At 43.8% G+C, this 20,258-nt stretch overlaps 1 protein-coding gene across 1 annotated transcript in view; it reads left to right on the forward strand.

The window, feature by feature from the left end:
- LOC138605460 (cadherin-22) overlaps positions 1-19,833 on the forward strand; it is a 97,361-nt gene extending 77,528 nt beyond the window's left edge. The window contains exons 9-12 of the mRNA XM_069677733.1: positions 3,350-3,467; positions 11,259-11,408; positions 11,715-11,816; positions 18,045-19,833. Of these exons, the coding sequence (XP_069533834.1) occupies positions 3,350-3,467; positions 11,259-11,408; positions 11,715-11,816; positions 18,045-18,583 (909 nt within the window). The 3' untranslated portion in view covers positions 18,584-19,833. The remainder of the gene's footprint in view (positions 1-3,349; positions 3,468-11,258; positions 11,409-11,714; positions 11,817-18,044) is intronic.
- Positions 19,834-20,258: the final 425 nt, after the last annotated feature.

Here is a 20,258-nt window from a genome sequence, read left to right on the forward strand (position 1 = left end):
CAAATAAAGACAAGAGAAAAGAAATGTAAATACTTTTGTAATAACTTGAAGTAAACTGCCATAAATTTATTCCAGTCTGGAGCTCGTGTTTTTACACACACCATCCCGAGCGCGGCATCATCGGTCACAAACTATTCCTCGGTTGTAGTAGAAGAAGACGACAGGTTAGCTTACATTTTAGCAGGAATTATGTGCAGCTAACGTTAGCGGCTGGTCTGTAAATTTTCCCATTTCCACCCAGTGAAAGCGTGTTTTTCACCACAGGCCATGGCAACCAATCAACATGTTGAGTGTCGTAGCGTGTGCGTGCAGGTGCACGGTGTTATCGGAGACGGTCAGATGGACGGTTTAGAAATGAGGCGCCAGAAGTTACAGAGCATCTTTGGTATTATATCGTCTTCAGTTTGAAATGTGTTTTAAAGCTGTAATCTTAGTAATCACCATTTTTAATAAATGTATGTGAAGTCTAATTACCTCCACACAGTTGCCTTTTTTTGCATCCTAATTACGTAACGCCGTTACTCGTATTCTGTTACTCCCCGAGCCTGGCTCTGACGTGCTCAACACATTGTGTTTGTTCAGACCCCTAAAAACTTTTATCATTTTGTTTTCTTAAGTAGATGGAAAAATCTCTGAATGGTACCTCTGAAGGTACGCTTTCCAAACAACTTTAAAGTTGAGGTGAAATGAAAAATGTCATTTTAATCCTTTTAGATCACATCCCCGGTAATATTGTGCATCTATTTGACAATATAGGCCAAAAGAAATACAGAAAATCCATTTCTTCGTATTCTTATATCAAAATCCAATCATTTTTTCTTCCGGTAAAACTAAATTTCATGCGTGCTTACGTTAGCACCAAACAATTTCAACCAATCAATCTGCAACATTTAGCCGCAGAACATCAAGAACGCTCGGTCAGTTAGCTAGCTACTGCGCTGTGGAGAACGTCTGTCTACGCCCACTTCTCAACGACCAAATCAAATCCCTCTAATGATATGTCCCGCCTGCACGTCCTGTTTCACTCGGAAATATGTCACGACACGGAAGCTAGATACTCTGGAAATGCCGTTTCAGCTCGACTTTAATGTGTTGGGAAAGAGTGTGAGTCATTTAAGTTAAAAAATGAAGGAATGCAGAATTGTTTTTGCTCAGAGGGAAGATCTTTTGACAAAGAAGCCCACTGTGAAGAATAAGTGAGAACAGCTGACTGTGTGTGCAGTGGGAAGACATGCTTGCAAAGGCAGACACGAGTGGGTTGAGCTGTTGTTAAACAAATACGTAAGCTATCAAAATGGCTAAGACAGAAAATACTGAGCATCCATAAAGTCAGTGGCAGCGCTCAACTTTCTCTGTAAACCAGGATGAAAAAAAAAAAATGTTTTATTGACAAAATGCCATCTGTGCTTCTCGTTTAATGTATTCTGTGATAGTGTGATAGACAACCCGGCAGCAGAGCATTTGCATACTTGTTAATTTTGAAAATGTATTTTAGTTGTGTGTCTGGTGCTGTGTCATAGTTGCCAGAAAAGGAGCCCCGAGCTAAAGAGAAAAAACACTCGTCTCACACCCGCACAGTTATTACAACAACTGTGCGACACCAGCTCTACTTGAAGAAAAATCTAGAATACCTGGTGCATTTTCTAAAGAATAGATTAAAGCAATATGACTGCGGCCTTGTGCCTACGACCACAGCCCTGCAACATCAGTACAACATCACGACCTCGAGTATTGCTTTATACAACAGTAAAAGCGGCAATAGTAGTGAAAAGGTTTTTACTTTTTGCTCCACCAAATCAACCGGTTCCACAACTTCACTGAAACTGGACTTTTGTTGCCGAGCAACCCAAACATCCTCCTGCACTCTGTGTGTACAGGTGACCACAGATCAGCTGTTTTTTATCATGTATATTTATCTGTATGTTTTAATTGATCATCAACCAGTGACATGAGAGTCTTCAGACAGTATTCAGAACATGTGGCTGAGGCGGAGTGATACACAGAGTGAAGAGTCCCAGTCTCTATCGCAGCACTCATGGGATGCCTCCTATCCAATCCGCTTACTTGGTTGGAGCTAACTGTTGTATATAATCATTATTAATGCTGATTAAAATAACAGGAGCTCACATTTTGCGAACGTATACTTTATTGTTTTATTGGCTCAGCCTCTCTTAGATACAAGCAGGGGGCTCTGAGGAAAAAGGGACGACACAAACGAGAGGTGACCTCATTCGGTGCTGCGCCCTGATCAACGAGCTGGCTAAGCTTTTAAACAGGAAGTCTGTGGGTGCTCTCCTCTGATTGGTGGGTCGTTCTGGGCCGACACCAGTCAGACATCCCCAGCCGCCAAGTCAGGTGTATGAAACACCCAGCTTAGAGGAACATATGACTCTCCCAGCCACACTCAGACACTCCAACATGGTTAGTTACACACTGAGAGGCGTGGCGGTGGCCGTAACACTGCAAAATTTGACACAAAGCCAACAGTACATGTGATCTACTTTAAAGCACAACATACTCAAGTTTTATGGACACTTTCAGTTGTTCATAAAAGCTTAATAAAACACCCGGTGTCCATAGCGAGGAAAACCGCGAGAGTGGTGTGTCAGCAGCGGAGGAAACCTAGCAGATGGATGTGATGTGAGAAATATCATACATCAGCGTGTGATGTGACACGTGCTGCAGAGAAGTAGGATGAGAGGAGGATGAATTGTCGCCGAGCGGCCTGGGTTCAGGCGAAAGGATCTCCGGGGGCTGTTTGATGTGTGTTCAGCTCACGGTGAATCCTATCTCACCTTATTGTGTCCACACAGAGCTCTCAAAATTGGATCACAGTTGAGTTTTATCTTTGAATGTGGATCACTATTATTGCAATGGATAGAAGGTCTACATCTTCACTGAGTCTCTGTTCCTCTGCACGTTTGAATTTTCCTTTTGCTCCGTCTCAGAGCAAATACGGCAGCCGCACAGAATGTCTCTGTCCCTCTCTGTTCAAAAGCAGCTTTTAACTGAGCGCCTTTATGATAGTTTTGCATTTCTAACATTAAGACCTTTTTATATACTGCTGCGTCAACTTTCTGGAGGAAGAAGTTTCATATCTCTTTGTGACTGTCGCCCCTTTGAACTGCACTTTCATAGGCAGCCTTCTGTTTCTGTTGCATTCAAGTACACTCGCTCCACCTCACTCCCTGCCTCATGAAAGAGCCATTTGAAATGTAAAGTGTGGAGTGCTTTTCATGTTCATTTTCTTGTTCCCATTGAGTGGATCTGAGTAGGAAATCTAACCTCTGTTTCTTTTCTGTCTTATTTAAATTTCCTTTTTCTGTTTTGGCTGCTTCTCTGTCCTCAGCTAATTCACACCATCAGCGTGGTGGACAGAGACGAGCCGCAGACGGGACACCGCTTCTACTTCACCCTGGCCCCGGAAGCTTCCAGCAATCGACACTTCACCCTGTGGGATGTCAAAGGTCAGAGGGCAGAGGTTTTGTTTTGGGGTTAGCGGTGAAGATATTTATGTCAGCAGCTGTGTTGATGGTTTCATCAGCGTAATTGGATTTTTAAGGTATAATGTGGTCTGCAGGACAGGTTGTTATATTTTCTGTGAGTGGGTGCTTTTTAATGTGCACAGATTCAGCAGCACTGTGCTTGACTGACAAACGTTCAAGATGATGATGAAGCATAAAAATGGAGGATATTCTCAGTCGATTTATCAGTGGAGATGTGAGAGTTTGGTGAAAAGCTTGAGCAACTGTAGTCCTTTACGCTTTAGGCTCCGAGTCCACATAGCGTCTTTTTCCGTCCATCTTTTTTCAATTGTTCCCGATGAGGACAGAGCGTGTGCGGCTGCATGCGGCCGCCTCGAGACAAGGCGCTGCACCCAGCGTCTTTTTTCAGAGCGCTCCACCTCTTTCGTGCGGTCGCTCCGAGTACTTCGAGTTGTAAATCTCTGAACTTTTCAGAAAGGCGCTGGTGTCGTCACCGCCTCTTTTTTCAGGCAACCAATCAGATGGGGCGCCACTTGTCACCCTGGTTACCACCAAACAGGGAGGAGCAACTTGTTTTGGCCGTTTCTGTCTCCCCGGAGCTGTACGATATGACAAACAGGATCACAATAGAGACCGAAAAGCCCGTTTGTGGGAGCAGATCGGACACTAAATGTTGCTGGTTAGTGTTTTTTAGTGCTTTTATCGCCTTACGCGCTGTGAGCTTGTTTTTAGCTGTGTAGTAACGTAAACGTATTGTTGTCATAGAAACAAAACCCAAGTGCAGCGCTTTTTCCTCTCACAGCACCAACGCTTCATCCCAGCACTTTTCTGCCAGAGAAAGGCGCCCTGTGGACACGGGGCCTCATGAAGTCGTTCCGGTGGAACGAGTTACCAAACTCCGCTCGGTCTGCAGAGCCTCTTTCCACCTTTAGGAAAAGCTGAAGCTCTTTCATGAACACCTATGTGCTGAATGATACCGATGATTATTAATTGCTGTTGATATTCATGATGATGATGATGATGACGACGTTGTTGATGTTTAAAAAAGTAAATCCGCGTCTATACATGGCATTGCTTCTGCAAAGCTGTTTGTTGGCACTCACGGTGTTCCCTCCCTTCTAGATCCTTGCTTGTGCTGCATTAACTCTAAGATATACATCAAAAGCATCTGCTAAGTGAAATTGTAACATTGTAACTCACAAAATACTCACCAGTTTCACCACATTTAGGTGCCAGATGGTTGACGTTTTAGAAACGACACAATTCACGGAGAATATCAGAATATTTTGAGATTCACTGGAGACGTTTTCAAAGAGAATTCGAACTCGTTAATCTTTCCTGTGACTTAGCATTCTCCTGATAATCAGGTGGAATATTCTGTTTCTGGATAAACACCACCTGTTCTGTTCCTCCAAGCAGATTCATATTATTAGAAACTGTTTGGTGGTAATGCAGAACTGACACTCTGTACTCTGCACGCTGTACTCTGTTGTCTGAAGTTTGTTTGACTGTATGAACTGTGAGGCTAAGCTGAACTTGTCTCCACAGTAAAAGCACATGATCATTTGTTCCCCAAATGTAGCACTTATTTGGCTTCATTTACCACAAAATCTTGATTCTTCCAAAACAGCTTACACGATTTTCTCAAGCATTATTTTAAGAATTGCTCTCCACAGAAACGGCACATTTTCACGCACCTGCACAGAGTCAGGAAACAGTGAAATCACTGCGCCCACTCAGTGATGACTTTGCTTCGTCAGGAGGATGACTTTTTTCATGCTTGTCTGTGTTTTTTGCAAACGTGGTTGCAGATCCCTCTTTCGAGATGTGTACTTAAGTGAATGTGACATCTGGCTAAATCAAGATTGATCTGACACCAGGAAAATGTCAGGGGAGCAGCCCAAGCTAGGGAAATGTCATCGTGTGGAGGCAGCGAGGTCTGCTGCAGTCCTGCACACATGCATGTATAGACAGGTTCATAAATAACACACGTCTTGTCTGACGCACACACACAATGCTCATACACATGTGTATAGATTGGGAATAGAAGTATGGTCGAAGTTCTACTCCACACATGAATCAAACACAGGGATGCAAACACACACACACACACACACACACACACACACCAACATCCTGCAGACTATTGGTGGCTCTCTCTTTTTCTTACCTTCTGTGTAACAGTGTGTGTGTATGTGCACGTAGGTTTAAGCATGAGATAGCGTCTATGCTAGGGAGAAATATTATCACCTTATGTTCATGCTTAGATGTAAATGTTACTATTCCTTACACATTTCCCCCGCACACACACACACACACACCTACACACACACATACACATATCTGTTGAAATATATATGTATTTACCAACACAAACACCTCTGCAGACCCTGTATATACTTTGTTGAAAGACAAACAAAACCCCACACAGACTTCTTATCCTCCCACCCCTCTTCTTTTTCCACTCTGGTGTCTCTTTTCATGGACACATTTGTCAACCTGTCACTTTCAATCTGTCACTTCTTCTTTTCTCCATCATGGCCTCACATTGCGTTCTGTCTGGAAGCCTTGACACACAATGATGAAAAGGCATTTTTCCCCATGTTACTAAACCCTTTTAAGTCGTCGCCGGTATTCTGTAGAGCAAAACCTTATATTTACCAACTCCACAAAGTGCCGTGGTTTTACCTGGAAGAAATCGTGTGTGATATGAAGGTGACAAAGAAAAAGAAATCCATAACAGATGTGCAAGCTGCGTATATTTAAATTCATTTTCTGCAGATATATTTATGAAGCTTGAATGGCAGAGCTAAAATGATACACCATCCAGGAGGAGCCATATTTAGGGTACCACAAGAAGTCTGCATAGTGAGCTTATACTTAATCGAATATTAATCACAATCATGATTTATAATAAAAACAGGTTAGTGAGAAAAACAAAACAAAACAAACAAATAAACAAACAAAACCAAAAAAAATAAAAAACACATGGAAAAAAGTAAAAACAGTTTCATGGTTGACAGTATATGTGTCCGGGAGTAGAAGTTGGCTCAGGTGTGTGTGTGTGTGTGTGCGTGTGTGTGTGTGTGTGTGTGTGTGTGCGTGTGTGCGTGCGTGCGTGCGTGCGTGCGTGCGTGCGTGTGTGTGTGCGTGTGTGTGTGTGGTCGGTTGAGTCCGTGTTGAGTATCCTGGACAGCTGGAGAGATGGCATGTGTGGCAGAGACATAAATAAAAGTAAATAAATAAATAGGTATAACGTTACTGTATAAATAGAATTGTATAATAATTATCAAAAACATTATATACTATATAACAATAACTTATAAGCAGTAAAATAATAAGATAATATAACTTGATATATTACTTTATAATATAATATAATCATAATATAATACAATATGATATAATGTGCAACCGTATAATGTAAAACAATATAATTTCATATATTATGATAATGAGCATTATTAGGGGTACATTAGGGGTGAGACCAGACCCGGGCATCGGATAGCAGCCCCCGGTGGTATTAACCCAAAGCCAATTTTAATAAAACCCATTAACTTTAGTTATCGTTTAAATTTTATGTAGCATCTTATTCGGGACTGCACACAGGACCAGAGGTGGTTGCTGGCCCGCTGCAGATGCAGCCCTCTCCTCTTGTCCTGTCCTGTACACAGACCACTCCCACATGTACATGCAGCACAACATGGACGTGAAAGTCCTGCTTTGCATATTAAAAGTGTCCTTATTAATAAATAATCATGATCTCAATATTGATCAAAATAATAGTTTTATTTAGTTTTCACATTAAACAACATATTTATTTATCATACATTTTCCTTCCTTTAACATTTCTTCAGACAGGTCATCTCACTGACACACGGCCTCCTGCTCTCAAGAAAGAGCCGCTCCAGTTAACAGCATCAATACAACACAAACTTACAGACAGAACATTCGATACAGAGAAAAATCTGTTTTGCCTCCGTGCCTGTAATGAATACAAAGTCTAAAGTAATTCATTGTGACTGGAGTTCAAGTTCAGGGTCAAGATTGTCCACAAAGAAAAACAACAACATTAGTTGTTCAGATGCCTTAACTACGCCTGTTGACCGCGACCGTGATCCTTCCGTCACATTACACGAGTACTTCGTATTAGTCATGCCAGCGGCGTGGCTCTGGAGACTGCCATGTCTGTGGGCCTTTTTAGAGCACAGACTTGGACACATTATAATAAGATGGGACTGAGTGATGTGAGTCTCACAACGGACCACCGCGTTCCAAAATGTGTCAAGCCTCGGCCTTTGTCCAGTCGCCATTTTACTGACCCCTAGAGCATCTATACGCTACATCTATAGCATTCATGTTGTTGTTGACGCCTTTGCTCCTGCATGATCCAATAATGTGTAATGTCCAGGGGTTTGTAGGCATTGCTAAGTGAACCCAGACTGCCCTCTTTCACTGGCATGCACCTGGTCCTCCACCTGTTCCTGCGTCAGTCCTCCACCAGCTTGGCCCTCTTCCTCTCCTGCGCCTCCTCCGTCCCCTCCCCCAGGGCACAGTTAGCTCCAGCAAGATGAGCTTTCTTGTAGCCAAAGAAATCAAGATTAGTGACAAAGTTCTTCAGCTGCTCTCCCTGCTTTACTAAAGTGCTGTGAAAAAAGTTCTTAGATCACCATGAAAATGTGCACTGATATCCGTGTTCCCGGGAGAGTACATGCAAATTACTTTGGCGGACTTTTTATCCAGCATCATCCCCCAAATACCTGCTAAACTAAAAACATCCCTAACAGCCTCAGCTGGGCTTTGTGTTTAGCGCTAATGAGAACTTGTTTTGATGCTAAATTAACACAGGCATGAAAAGCATTATACCTGCAAAGCATGCTTACATTAGCATTTAGCACACTGTGCCCAAGAAGAGCCTCTCAGAGCGGCTGCCTTGGAGAGAACCTTTTTCCGCAGCAGACAGCCGCTGTAGAGAGTGCTGCTCAAAAGTCAAAAGGACAAAGTCAGGGGCGTAACGTTCCCGCATATAAACAGTAATATGAAGATTGTTCTACATGTGCCAGAGGAGCTCCAGGGCGACATGGATAACGGTGATATATGCTCTGAGAGATGGATTGCTTGGTATCCTCTGAGCAAGTCTACCGACAAAGCTTCTGTGACTCTATTTGTCAAAGCCTCCTCCTGTATTCTGACTTACATTTATCTCTGTCTCCTGGAGGGGGCTCGCATATACACCAGTAGAGCTTAATTTCAAACAGAGGCTCGCTCACTCATTTTCTCTCCTGTTTTTGTTTGCTTTGAAAGAAAAGCAAGATAAATGTTAATAGCACAAAAGCAGTTCACGTCCCTGCTGACATCATTCAAGCACGAGTCACGCTTGACAATCCAGACACCCTTTGTCTGGAGTCCTTGAACTATACGGCAAGTATATCGAGGGTTTGTACTTTTCTGTCTTTTGTCACTTTAGCACCTTTTTTCTTCCATAAACAAAAGCTAGAAGCGGCGTGGGAGCAGAGGCGTCCACCATGAAGGCCAGGGGGCGATTTTCTTTAAATGCCAATCTGCATCCAAACACACTATATTATACATATACAAACATATATTTGTCCGGATATATTTCCAGTCAATGTAGGATTTGTTTCAAGCTATTACACAGCTGAAAACTTAATTCTGACAATAATGGCAATCTACAATGTAATAAATCTGTGTAGCAGATCGCTGCTGTGGATTTAACAAGCTGCAGACACAGCTCGACACACAGGAGTAGGTCGATCTTATCACTTCATGGAAAGAAGTCTTGGGGCAGCTGTGGCTCAGTGGCAGAATCGGTCGACTCTCAGTTGGAAGGTTGGGGGTTCGATCCCTGACTGTTACAGTCTAGAGGCCTTCATGGGTCCAAAATTTCATGCCCGAACCCTAAGAGACCCATAGTTGTGCGACCTGGAACCGAAACCAGACCCGTCTATTATTTGAAAGCTGGGGCCTGAACTGAGTTAATGGACCCGATCATCACCGACTTCACAGCTGATTGCTGTTAACAAGTTACCGTTAGTCCGAAGTCAAAACAAACCTTTTTGTCCTACCTGTGTGACGCAGCCTTCCCCCCGCTGCCTGGCCGTGCAGATAATCCATCCTCCGGCAAGAAAGTTCATAAAGCACATCGAGGTTTCCTGGTATCCATGCCGTGTTGATAAAAACAGAGATGCTAATCCACTGGTTATTTCAGATTAAAAGTCCACTTAACCAGAAGACCCGGGACCCGGACTCAAACCCATCCAGGTCCCAGGTCTTCAGGTCCAGGTAGACGCGTGAAGACCTCTACTACAGTCACATGTTGAAGTGTCCTTGGGCAAGACACTGAACCCCAGATTGCTCCCGGTGGCAGAGCCATCGGGTATGAATGTACATAGAAACTGGTTGGAGATTGCCACTCAGGCCTTTGCCATCAGTGTGTGAATGTGTGTGTGAATTTGACATGTAGTGTAAAAGTGCTTTGACTGGTCAGAAGACTAGAAAACCGCTATAGAAGTACAGTCCATTTACTTTAATCGTCAGCCTATTAAGTGAGGCAACAAGAAATCCAAAGAAAAACAGCAGTCAACAAAAATCAACACAACTGAAGAACATAAAGTAGACACCAAACAGAACATGCTATGGGCTGTTTAAAGACGGTCAGTTGAAGAGAAAATTATCAACAGACTTTGACAGTTGCGAGGCAGAAAAACCTCTGCAGTTCTCTCCACGGCATCGATGTAAAAGTCCAGATTGAGTTATTTAATGTAGCTACGTCGGCTAATTTAAAAAGCTTGCATGGTTAACTGTTTCTATGGATGCATTTCCAACCAATCCAAAGGAAACAAAGTTCAGTCAGGAGAGAGTGAACGAAGTGAGGAGTGACATGTTGTTAATGTAATGAATCGTGGTCAGAAGTCTTTGGTGCTTGGGCTCTACGGGGAGATGTGGTGATCGAAGGGTCTTGGCCCTTAGCAGTCGTAACATGTATCCCCCCGTGAAGGGATGAAGGCTGGGTGGTGAAGGGGGAGTGGAGGGTCGCGCAAGAGGACGGCATGAATGACAGTGAGCGTGTGTTGCAGTGCTATTGGACAGATGAGACCAGGTGACAAGTGTGTGAGGGGAGTGTGAGCAGAATGGCATGACGTATGAACAACTGAACTTCCGCTCGAGCTTCATTTGTCTCGTTCCTTCAGGGTGCCCCGCGCCCTGTTAGGCTTCCCTTCTGCTATGAAAACCCGCTCGCCTAACATTATCCTTCACACATGGTTGTGCCTACTTGAAACCTCATCTTATCAGCCATGCATTTATTTCTAGAGTGATGCTTGAGATGGCTGTTGTATTTTTGTGTCCACTTGCAGCGTCGCACCATATACCATTCACTATGCCCGAGACATATTACTGCTTGCTCGTGATTCGGATTCGCATCCATTCCAAAATTTAATGAGTTCTTCCTCGGCACATACTACACCGTTCCACCAAGTTTCATAAAAATCGGGCCAGTAGTTTTTCAGTAATCCTTCTGAGAAACAGCCGCACTAAAAACATAACCTCCTCGGCGGGAGTAATAAAAACACACACCGGATGGACTTTCATCATCTCTACTGCAGCCTGGTAAAAAATCAGACATCAGTGAGCACAGAGAGACAGAGGTTGTTGTTTTTTCTTCTTCTTCAAATATTAACTCGCTCATGTGTAATTCTCTGCCTTCCCTTGTCTCTCTGACCCCCACCCCCTGACACACTCACACCTCCCACACAGACAACACAGCTGGCATCCGGACCCAGCGGTCAGGCTTTAACCGCCACGAGCAGAATGTGTACTTCCTGCCCATCCTGGTGGTTGACAGCGGGCCTCCCTCCCTCAGCTCCACAGGCACCTTGACCATTCATGTCTGCGGCTGTGACACAGGTGAGAGCCACTGTAGGAGCTGCAGCCATTATTAACATTAACGTCACTGTCACCTTCCGCATTAGCCGCTGCGGTAGGAAAAGGTCACCAACATGGCCGGTGTTTTGGTCAGCAAACAGTTCTTAGCAGCTTATGTTTGTGGAATACACAGATCTGCAGACACTCGGCCCTAATGAGTGGGTACAAATATAATATATGCATGTTAAAAGAGCTTTTTTCACTTGATAAAACAGTGCTTAATCTTTGTCCACTCGGCTGACTCTATGAATCTGTGCAGTAAATGCTCGTTTGTCTTTTGCATCACAGAGGGAGCCATCCAGTCCTGCAACGCCACAGCCTATGTAATGAGTGCCGCTCTCAGCCCCGGGGCCCTTATAGCACTGCTGGTCTGCATGCTCATCCTTATTGGTAAGTAGATGGTTTTACTCATATGTGGATGGATGTGGAGATAAATGGATGTATGCATGATGGATGGCGTGAAGGATGGATGAGCACGATTCATTTGTATTGCTCTTTTTGGGGTCATTGCTGAGTTCAACTACTCCAGCAGGACCACCGCGCGCATTACGTTCTATAGTGGAATATAGTTGTTAAAATGCAAGAGGCTCGCACCCAAAGACACCACTCCATGCCCTCTGCTCATAAAATCATGCAACCAAGCATGTGTCTTTTAATGGATTGACCACTTTTAGACGTCATCCATATTTCAGGACAGAAATTGCACGTGCGGTGGCAGAAAAAACTAAGACGAATGACATAAAAACGAGATCAATTTTTCATCTCTTTCTTTCCTGTCGGACATTTTTGTTGCCGCTTTTATGAGGAGAGAGCTTTTGTTTAAACAGCAGCACAGATGATGGGTTTCTGTGTCCGGCTTTATGAATGATATCAAGTCACTTTGATCCTTGGAACACAGACGCAGACGGAGTAAATGGGATCGAAGTGGAAGTGGAGGAGGCGGGTTAGAGAGCAAACAGTGGAGAAAGCTGCCTCAGCACTTGTGTACCTCTGGAGCAGATGGCTTTAAATAGACGAGGCTTTCCAGACATTTCTGACTTTTACACACACATGCACGTGCTAACATACACATGCATGCACACGCTCACCCTCTCAGAGACTGAAGACATTGTCATATCTGAAAATTTTATGAGTTAGCTTCTCGCTCTCCCTCCGCTGTACGTCTTTGCATCCCACTCCTTAGTGACAGAAAGAAACACCGTCACAGTGTTTTGTCTCCCCCGCTCGCACCTGTCCACCTTTTACATGGAGCAGGCAGTGAATGATGGATGATTATGACACCAGGTAGGCAGATCGAACTGTAACTAACATTGCTTTCTATTTCTTTTTTAAGAGCTTTTCTAATGAGAGTTGTTAAAGCTTTGCCTCCATTAACGCAACCATCTACTGGAGTGAACATCAAAAGCATAGCATCATTTATTCATTACGGGTTTAAAAGCCTCAACAAAAAATGTTATGTACAAATCTGAGGCAACCTCTGCCGGCCATAAAAAACTGTGTTTTCCGTGTTTTTATGGTGTTCAGGGGGAGATGACACCCCCTCAAAGGCCCGCGTTTCAAACGAATCTGTGGTCTTTAAACTTGCGGAAAGCTAGACGCTGTTTTTACTGCAGCCTCGGTGATCTGGATGAAAACACAGATTATGCGAAGCATCGTGCTCATGCTGAACACACTGATGCTATTTCGTATTTTTTAATATTTCATGTCATTTAGATTCCACTAATGGAGCCATGCAATGTTGATTCCAATAGCATCAGTGACAGTGGTAACTCATTGCCACTTTGAGTGACTGAAACTGATTGGTAGAAAATGGAGTGAACACGCCTCATCAAAGCAGTGAAGGACAGAATAAATCAGAACGCCTGCTTTCTGCCAGTCATCATGTGGACAGTCAAACCTCAGGGCCGCGAGGGTCTCAGATCAGGAGGATGAGCAGTGTTTTCACAGCCATCGTGTTGCGTGAATAACAGACGGGCGCCGAGCATGTGGCAGCAATCTTATCCACTGCACATTGCCCAACACTTTTGTGTTCGTGCTTGACTGAAAACACAAGCACACACACACACACAGAAACTGAGTGTGCATCTGCTTGTGCATGCTAAGCACACGTTTACAAGCTTAGACAAATCACTCCTCACCTATTAACGTAATCTCTCCACGCACAATTACTGTGTGAAACCTTTTCTTCTTACACACACACACACACACACATTCCCTCCGCACACACCGAGTCTGCCGAACGAGCCAGCCAGGCAGCCAGGCAGCACTCCCCCTCTCCAGAGGCTGGACCACCCCTATTACATCAATTGTTGGATGATGAGAAAAATGAAAACAAATTCCTCCCTAATTACTTTACAAACAAACAGTCCCTCCATCAGCTCATTTATGGGCCTGATGTGATGAATCCATTCCACTGCGTCGCAGCATCTGCATGCATCTATTCCAATTACCTCCCATCTGCTTGTGATGAACTCCTGGGTGGGGGCAGCCAGCGCAGCCCAAGGGTAAATTAACCGTCTTGTCAGGAGCGCTTATCGCAACATCTGCACACATGGGGAAGCTGCTTTGTATGTATAGGAGGCAGCTCGACGCAGCTACATATGCTTCCTACAAAAGGTAAATTCTGTACATGGTGTTGGATTAATGACGCCCGAGGTGATCTCATCTCCAAGTTAAATAGGTTTCCAATATCTCTCAGTTCAAGCATCTGTGTGGCTAATAGGCAGTGACACTCGCATGTTATCAGCGACGAAAGAGAGGTGCTTCAGACTGAGCTGTCAAACACCTCCTTTCTGAAGCAGCACGTATGAGGGAGTTCATAACATCAACTTTTCTCCCTCCTGTTACTCCCCTCATTAGTGAGAATTTATAGTAATTGTCTTAGCGCTTGTTTAGTATGCACGCCAGCATGCGCCGCAATTTACCACAAACCATGACTGTTTCCTCAACCCCTCGGCAATTAATTCGCCTCATTCATGGAGGAGAAGAATAAACACAATGGTAACAGACAGCGCTTCCCCACTGGAGCCCGGCAAACAATGTAAGAGGGGAACTAATGTACATTATCAGTCAGAGATACTGCATAAAATCCCCATTCAAGATCAGCCAGGCTCTTGAGGGCTGGCACAGCTTTTTAGGCGAGGAACACAAGGGGCGTTTTCTCTCTGCGAGTTATTTTTTAGGCCATTTACACCAAATGAAGACAATTACAGGGAGCAGAAACAAGTCATTTATACCGATTATGTGCTTGAAATCGATGTTTCTTTTTTGCACTTTGCTGAGGAGAAAGAATAGAGCAGCAGGAGGCGACGGAAGACAAGCTGAAACATGGTGTTTTATAGTCCCACCTTCACTTCCAAGGTCACCTTGAAAGAGTGCATTTGTCCACGAGGGATCTGTATGCATACTGATAAATGTGCTTTAACATATGTGAATATCCTGCACCTAAAGTCGTGACATTGATCTAGTTAGACTGTGAAACAATGTGGCTGTATCTCATTTTCACAACGTATGGACGGGTGTTCTGGTGGGTTCAGAGCATCAAACAGTCGGTGTCATCCCAGACAGCACAGGCCCCATTATAATTGATCGTCTTTTTATCTCCGTCGACTTGTAGGCATTTGTTTTAGGCAACAGGCTATCTGTTCCACAAGATGCATGGTGCCTACTGGTTAATGATCTATCTAAATGTCCCTTCACTGGCATCCTTTTAGAGTAGTCGCTCATTGTCCCCGCTAAAAGGAAGAAAAAAGGCGAGTTTTTATGCGATGTTACGCGGTAACTCAGTCCAATCCGACGGGCCTGAGGAAACGCATCCTGCTGCCAATAAAACTAACTAAGTAACTAAGGGCAAACATTGTCATTTATTCATCTCACTGGCGTTCACTTTATCACACAAATTAATTAATTAGGCAAGCCTCTTTTTATCACCATTCATTGCATGTATAAAAAAAACTTAAAGACCACTCGAAACTGCTTTTACTGACTAATGACGACTAATTCAGACGATATTAGATGATCAGATGATGTCAGTCGAATCAGGTTTGCACCAAACGTCTACGTCAACCTCCATGTTTTACCTTCAAGGCGCACGTTTATCATTTTCCATCATATATAAAATTAAAACATTTTCAGCTGACTAATGTTTCATGTCATTTCCAGTTCTGGACAAATACACAACTTCATTACTTGAATCAAAGTATACTCCTGGTCAAATATTACTCCAATACAAGCTAGAGTCCAAGTCCTGGAGCCGAGAGCACCAGCTGGCCGTACGCCTGGTCGTAACCTTACGTCCGACTTAGAGATGAAAGTTACGACAGACTTGAAATTACGCCCCCTGTTCACCAGCATGACTTAAGCCAGCGATTAACTGCACGCTGCCTTTGTTTACATTTTCCAGGGCGGAAATTTGAAGTACATATGACTGTTAAAGAAAGCAGGATGAGATATTTTGTTGAAACACCACTTAAGCATGAACAGGACAAAATCAGCAAAGAGATAAGAGGTACGGCTTTGTCCACAGGGGGCGCCAAAATCAACACAAACCGAAAGTTCCTCACAGGAGCTTTAAACAAATGTCCCTGCGTTTTTAACTGTTTTAGTCACCACATCTGTTAGTTTCTGAGAGGATTAGGCTGAAGCAGATGGTTTGCATCTTGCTAAAACCTTGTAAATTACAAGGAGCCATTTATAGACTTGTTGGTAAAGTTTACAGCCTGTCACGCTGTTGCTCCTGCATTGCTTTGTGGACAGTTAAGCAGCTAATGCGGGTTAGGCACCACAAGATAGCCAAGCCCGTTTTGGGGCCCGATTCCCCCCTTCTGACAAATGTAGTCGTAGTAGTAGCAAAGTCCTGATTGATGGTTCTAAACGTTATCTTGTGGTGTGATTTATGCTAAGATTTTAAGTCCCCCGATCTGCACAGAAGAATGTCGTGGCCGCAACAATTTCAAATGGTAACATGTTGTGAGCTGCTGTGTGGGGGAGCTGTACGGGGGAACCCTGAGGACAGCTGAGCAGTGGATTGTCGCATGGAACCAGTGGATAGCCAGTTGCCCGTCGTCCGCCATGTTTGTTTACTCTAAAGTCACGTTTGACTGCGAGATACTTTGCGAGATTTCCAGAGTTGGGAGTCGGACTCTGGTTGTTGGTGAATGTATCTGTGTGTGTGGGGGGTGCTGTTCTGGTCATATCGTTGCTCTCCACACGCTACAGGAACAAAGCTGTTCAACCTATCATTATCTGTCGTGCCGGCCAGCCATAATAGAACCTTTCAGGGGCCCTAGTGTTGTTATTTGTTTAAAGAACCATCTCCCTTGTTGTCTTTTTGATTTATTTGACTGATTTGTGCATCGTTTGGTGACACATATTAATGATCATGTCAGTGGTTTCTTGTTTGTTTTGTGTTTGTATGAAGATATTTACCACGTACTGCGAATCAATCCCTGTCCACATGCTTCCCTGCTTATTAATTAGTCGATCAAACAGAGGCTAAATTGCTTTTTATCTATAAGACTATAAATGGAGTTGTTCATTATCTTCCCATACGCCCAAGCGTGCATAATTCATTCAGAACTGCATGTAATATGTTTTTATTATCACTGAAAATGACATTTCATGTTGCTGCACGTCGGCTGGAGGTTTCAGAGGGAAGGGTGCAGCCCTGAGATGGGATGATTGAGTCGGGAGGGGGGGGATCTGAGCTAAGTGAGACTTGTCTAATCACAAATGTAGGCAGTAATTAAAATAACTAAGCTGAAATTAAAGCCTCATTGATTTAACTGTGCATACAGCCTTTGTTTTCCACACATTTCATTAGTCTGAAACGTGATCCATCTTTATCGTTTTCCCTTTTTTAATCCAGATTTAATCGTCAAGGCTTCTCGGTCCGTTCCTTCGGGGTTAAAATAGTGATGGAACCACAAAGTCTGTTTTTTTTCACTCCACTCGGATGAGTATTGATATTCAGATTGGTCTCCATTAGGCCTTTTGAATCATATTTCTGAGCGAGGCAATCAGGATTGTGAAAAATCAATGCTCATGCATTTGAAATGTAAAACCTGATAATATATTATCATCCCCCGCTGTGCTTTTGTCCTGAGAGGTGGAATCAAAGTTACAATGGGAGCAGTTAGAAACTTTCCCATAGAAAGTATCTGCAAATCCACCATGCAAAGTGCATGCTTAATGTGCAGCGCTATACAGTACTTACACATTTAGGACAATTATTTGCTTTGGTTGTTTTCTTTAGCGCAGACTGGCCTGAATCTGCGTTTGTGATGTCATTATTCTTCACTAGATGAAGGGGAATTCCATTTGTCTTTAAAATCAGCCTGACAACTTTTAATGTATGTGCACTGTGCAGCAAAAAGCACAGATCGCACTTGCTCGTGATGCCAGTTAATAAAAAGAATAAGAGCCAGTGTTTCTCGAGGCTTTAATCTCATTCTAATGTTCAGAACATCCATGTTGTGTTGTGCTAAAACAAGAAGGTCGTCATGTGCCAACACATGAATAAATCTTTTTAAACCTTTTCATATAACATCATATTTGATCACCAGTGTGGATTTATAATCTTTCTCTCTTTTCGTTGTGTTCTGTCTCCTTCTCCATCAGTCCTTGTCTTACTCATCCTGACCCTGAAACGGCACAGGAAGGGCCAGAGGATGGCGGAGGACGAGGAGGACATGAGGGATAACGTCATCAAGTACAACGACGAGGGAGGAGGGGAGCAGGACACTCAGGCGTACGACATGAGCGCGCTGAGGAACCTTTATGACTTCCCGGAGGCCAAGAGCTGTGACTCTGGCCCGGACATCCGCTCGCTGCCGCAGTGGATACAGGCTAACCGGGTGGGCGGTGGTGCAGAAGGAGCTGCAGCAGCAGCAGCTGCGGCGGCAGACTTCTCTCTATTCAAAGGCTACATCCGAAAGAAGGTGGAACAGGCCGACGCTGACTTGTCTGTGCCGCCGTATGACTCCTTCCAGACGTACGCCTTTGAAGGCAACAGTTCACCAGCACTCTCACTCAGCTCCATCCACACGCTGTCCACCACCTCGGAGCAGGATTTCTCCTACCTCAGCGACTGGGGGCCGCGTTTCAGGCAACTGGCGGGCTACTATGCTCCGGGAAAGCCTGAGGAGGAAGGGTCCTAGCACAGCTTCTGCTCTGCAGAGAGACATTTAAACTCCCTCTTCTTCTTCCTTCTTCTCTGCCTCCTTTTCTCACCCTCTGGCAATCTACTGGGTTTGTCAAAGCCAGCTCTGTGTACTGCTTACACAACAAATCACAGTGTTGAACTTTGAACTCTAGTTTTTTTTTTTACAGGCTTTGGTTTTTGTGAGTTTTCGGACTTAGCATGAAAGCTCTGGGGATGAGACAGAGTAAAGACAGAGATGTCCAGGCGCCAAAATTTCTGTTTAGTCTAACAGGAGGATTCTCTCTCCCAAAATCATAAATGACAACCTTTATTTTAGGCTATGAGACTTTTTCATAGTTTAGAGTATCAGCATAACATAGGTAGGTTTAAACCATGCCAAGGCAAACTGTCTGACAAACATGTATTTATTTAAAAAGGAGGAAATATTTATGTATTTATTTGTTTTTATGTATTTATTTATTTATTTGCACCATGACCGTACTGCATCAGTGGACTCTGCTGAAGTGCTGCAGCAGGTGTTCCGGGAGGACGACGGAAAAGGGATGAGGGACAATGTGGAAGGACCGCAGCGGCAGAGGACTCGACAGATTACTGGTGCAGAGGTGACATCTGGGTCATACAAAAATTACATTCTGGAAAATATTTGTATTTATTTTCTATGACCACTTTTGTAAAATAATCAACTTTAGATGAAAGGCAGAGGCGAACAGAAAGCGGGAACAGATGAGGTGAAAGAAGTGCAGAAGAAAAGAGCTGCCAGGTCAGTCTGAACGCTTCACGCTGACATACTTCTGCTGTACTTTAGTGATTTATAAAACAGGGGGTTTTCGGAGGTCACAAACTGAGGACAATTGTGTGTAAACAGTTTCTTTTCTTATCCTCTCCACAGCCAATTGTACGGCAATAAGGCACAAACCGCAGCAGTGATTTAAGACTAAACAAAATGACTGTTTTATGGAATTGGCTGGTGGCCAACATTGTCCCACAGGGAGCCAATTTTCATTCCAGATTTTGTGTGTGAATGTGTACGATATGTTCAACTCATTTTATATCCTGAGACGTTCGAGTTTGCTTTTGATATTTTCTGTTATTTGTGGGTGGGGGGGTGGGAGGGGGGTGGTTGTGTCTAAATAAGAGGGTTAATACATGCTGAATGGACTGGTCACATCCACCTGATATCCACAACCTATTCAATGTTGACCTTAACTTGCAAAATGTATGGAACATTTAAAAAAAGATGAAAACAAATAAATATTTAATTTTTTTGGTAAAAGCCGACATCTCGCTGTGTGTGATAAACAGAATTACTCAGAGGTTTACTCACTAAGTGAGAGCATGGTGATAAAGAAAATAGAGCATCCCTGTTACTAATTATCGTTCGCCACTTGTTTGCTGAAGATGTCTCCTGAATTATGAATCATGCTGGAGCTAGCTGGTGTTTACACCAGGGCTACATTTAGAGACGAGTCCTAGATGGAAACAAAAAGACCATCTGACAGTCCAGAACCAAACAAAGACTCTCCTCCTCTCCGCGCGGCTCCCCCCCGGCTGCCTCCTGCCAAACTACTGTAATTGTCACAGTCACCAGAGGATGCTGAGGCATAAGAAGTTGCTTTCATCTTTATGATCTGCTGTTAAAATGTCCACTCACACAGTGGCTGGGATTCACA

The sequence above is a fragment of the Semicossyphus pulcher genome, unplaced genomic scaffold, assembly GCF_022749685.1.
Source record: "Semicossyphus pulcher isolate SPU_LCO1_2020_fin unplaced genomic scaffold, fSemPul1.0.p SCAF_3, whole genome shotgun sequence".
Lineage (NCBI taxonomy): Eukaryota > Metazoa > Chordata > Actinopteri > Labriformes > Labridae > Semicossyphus > Semicossyphus pulcher.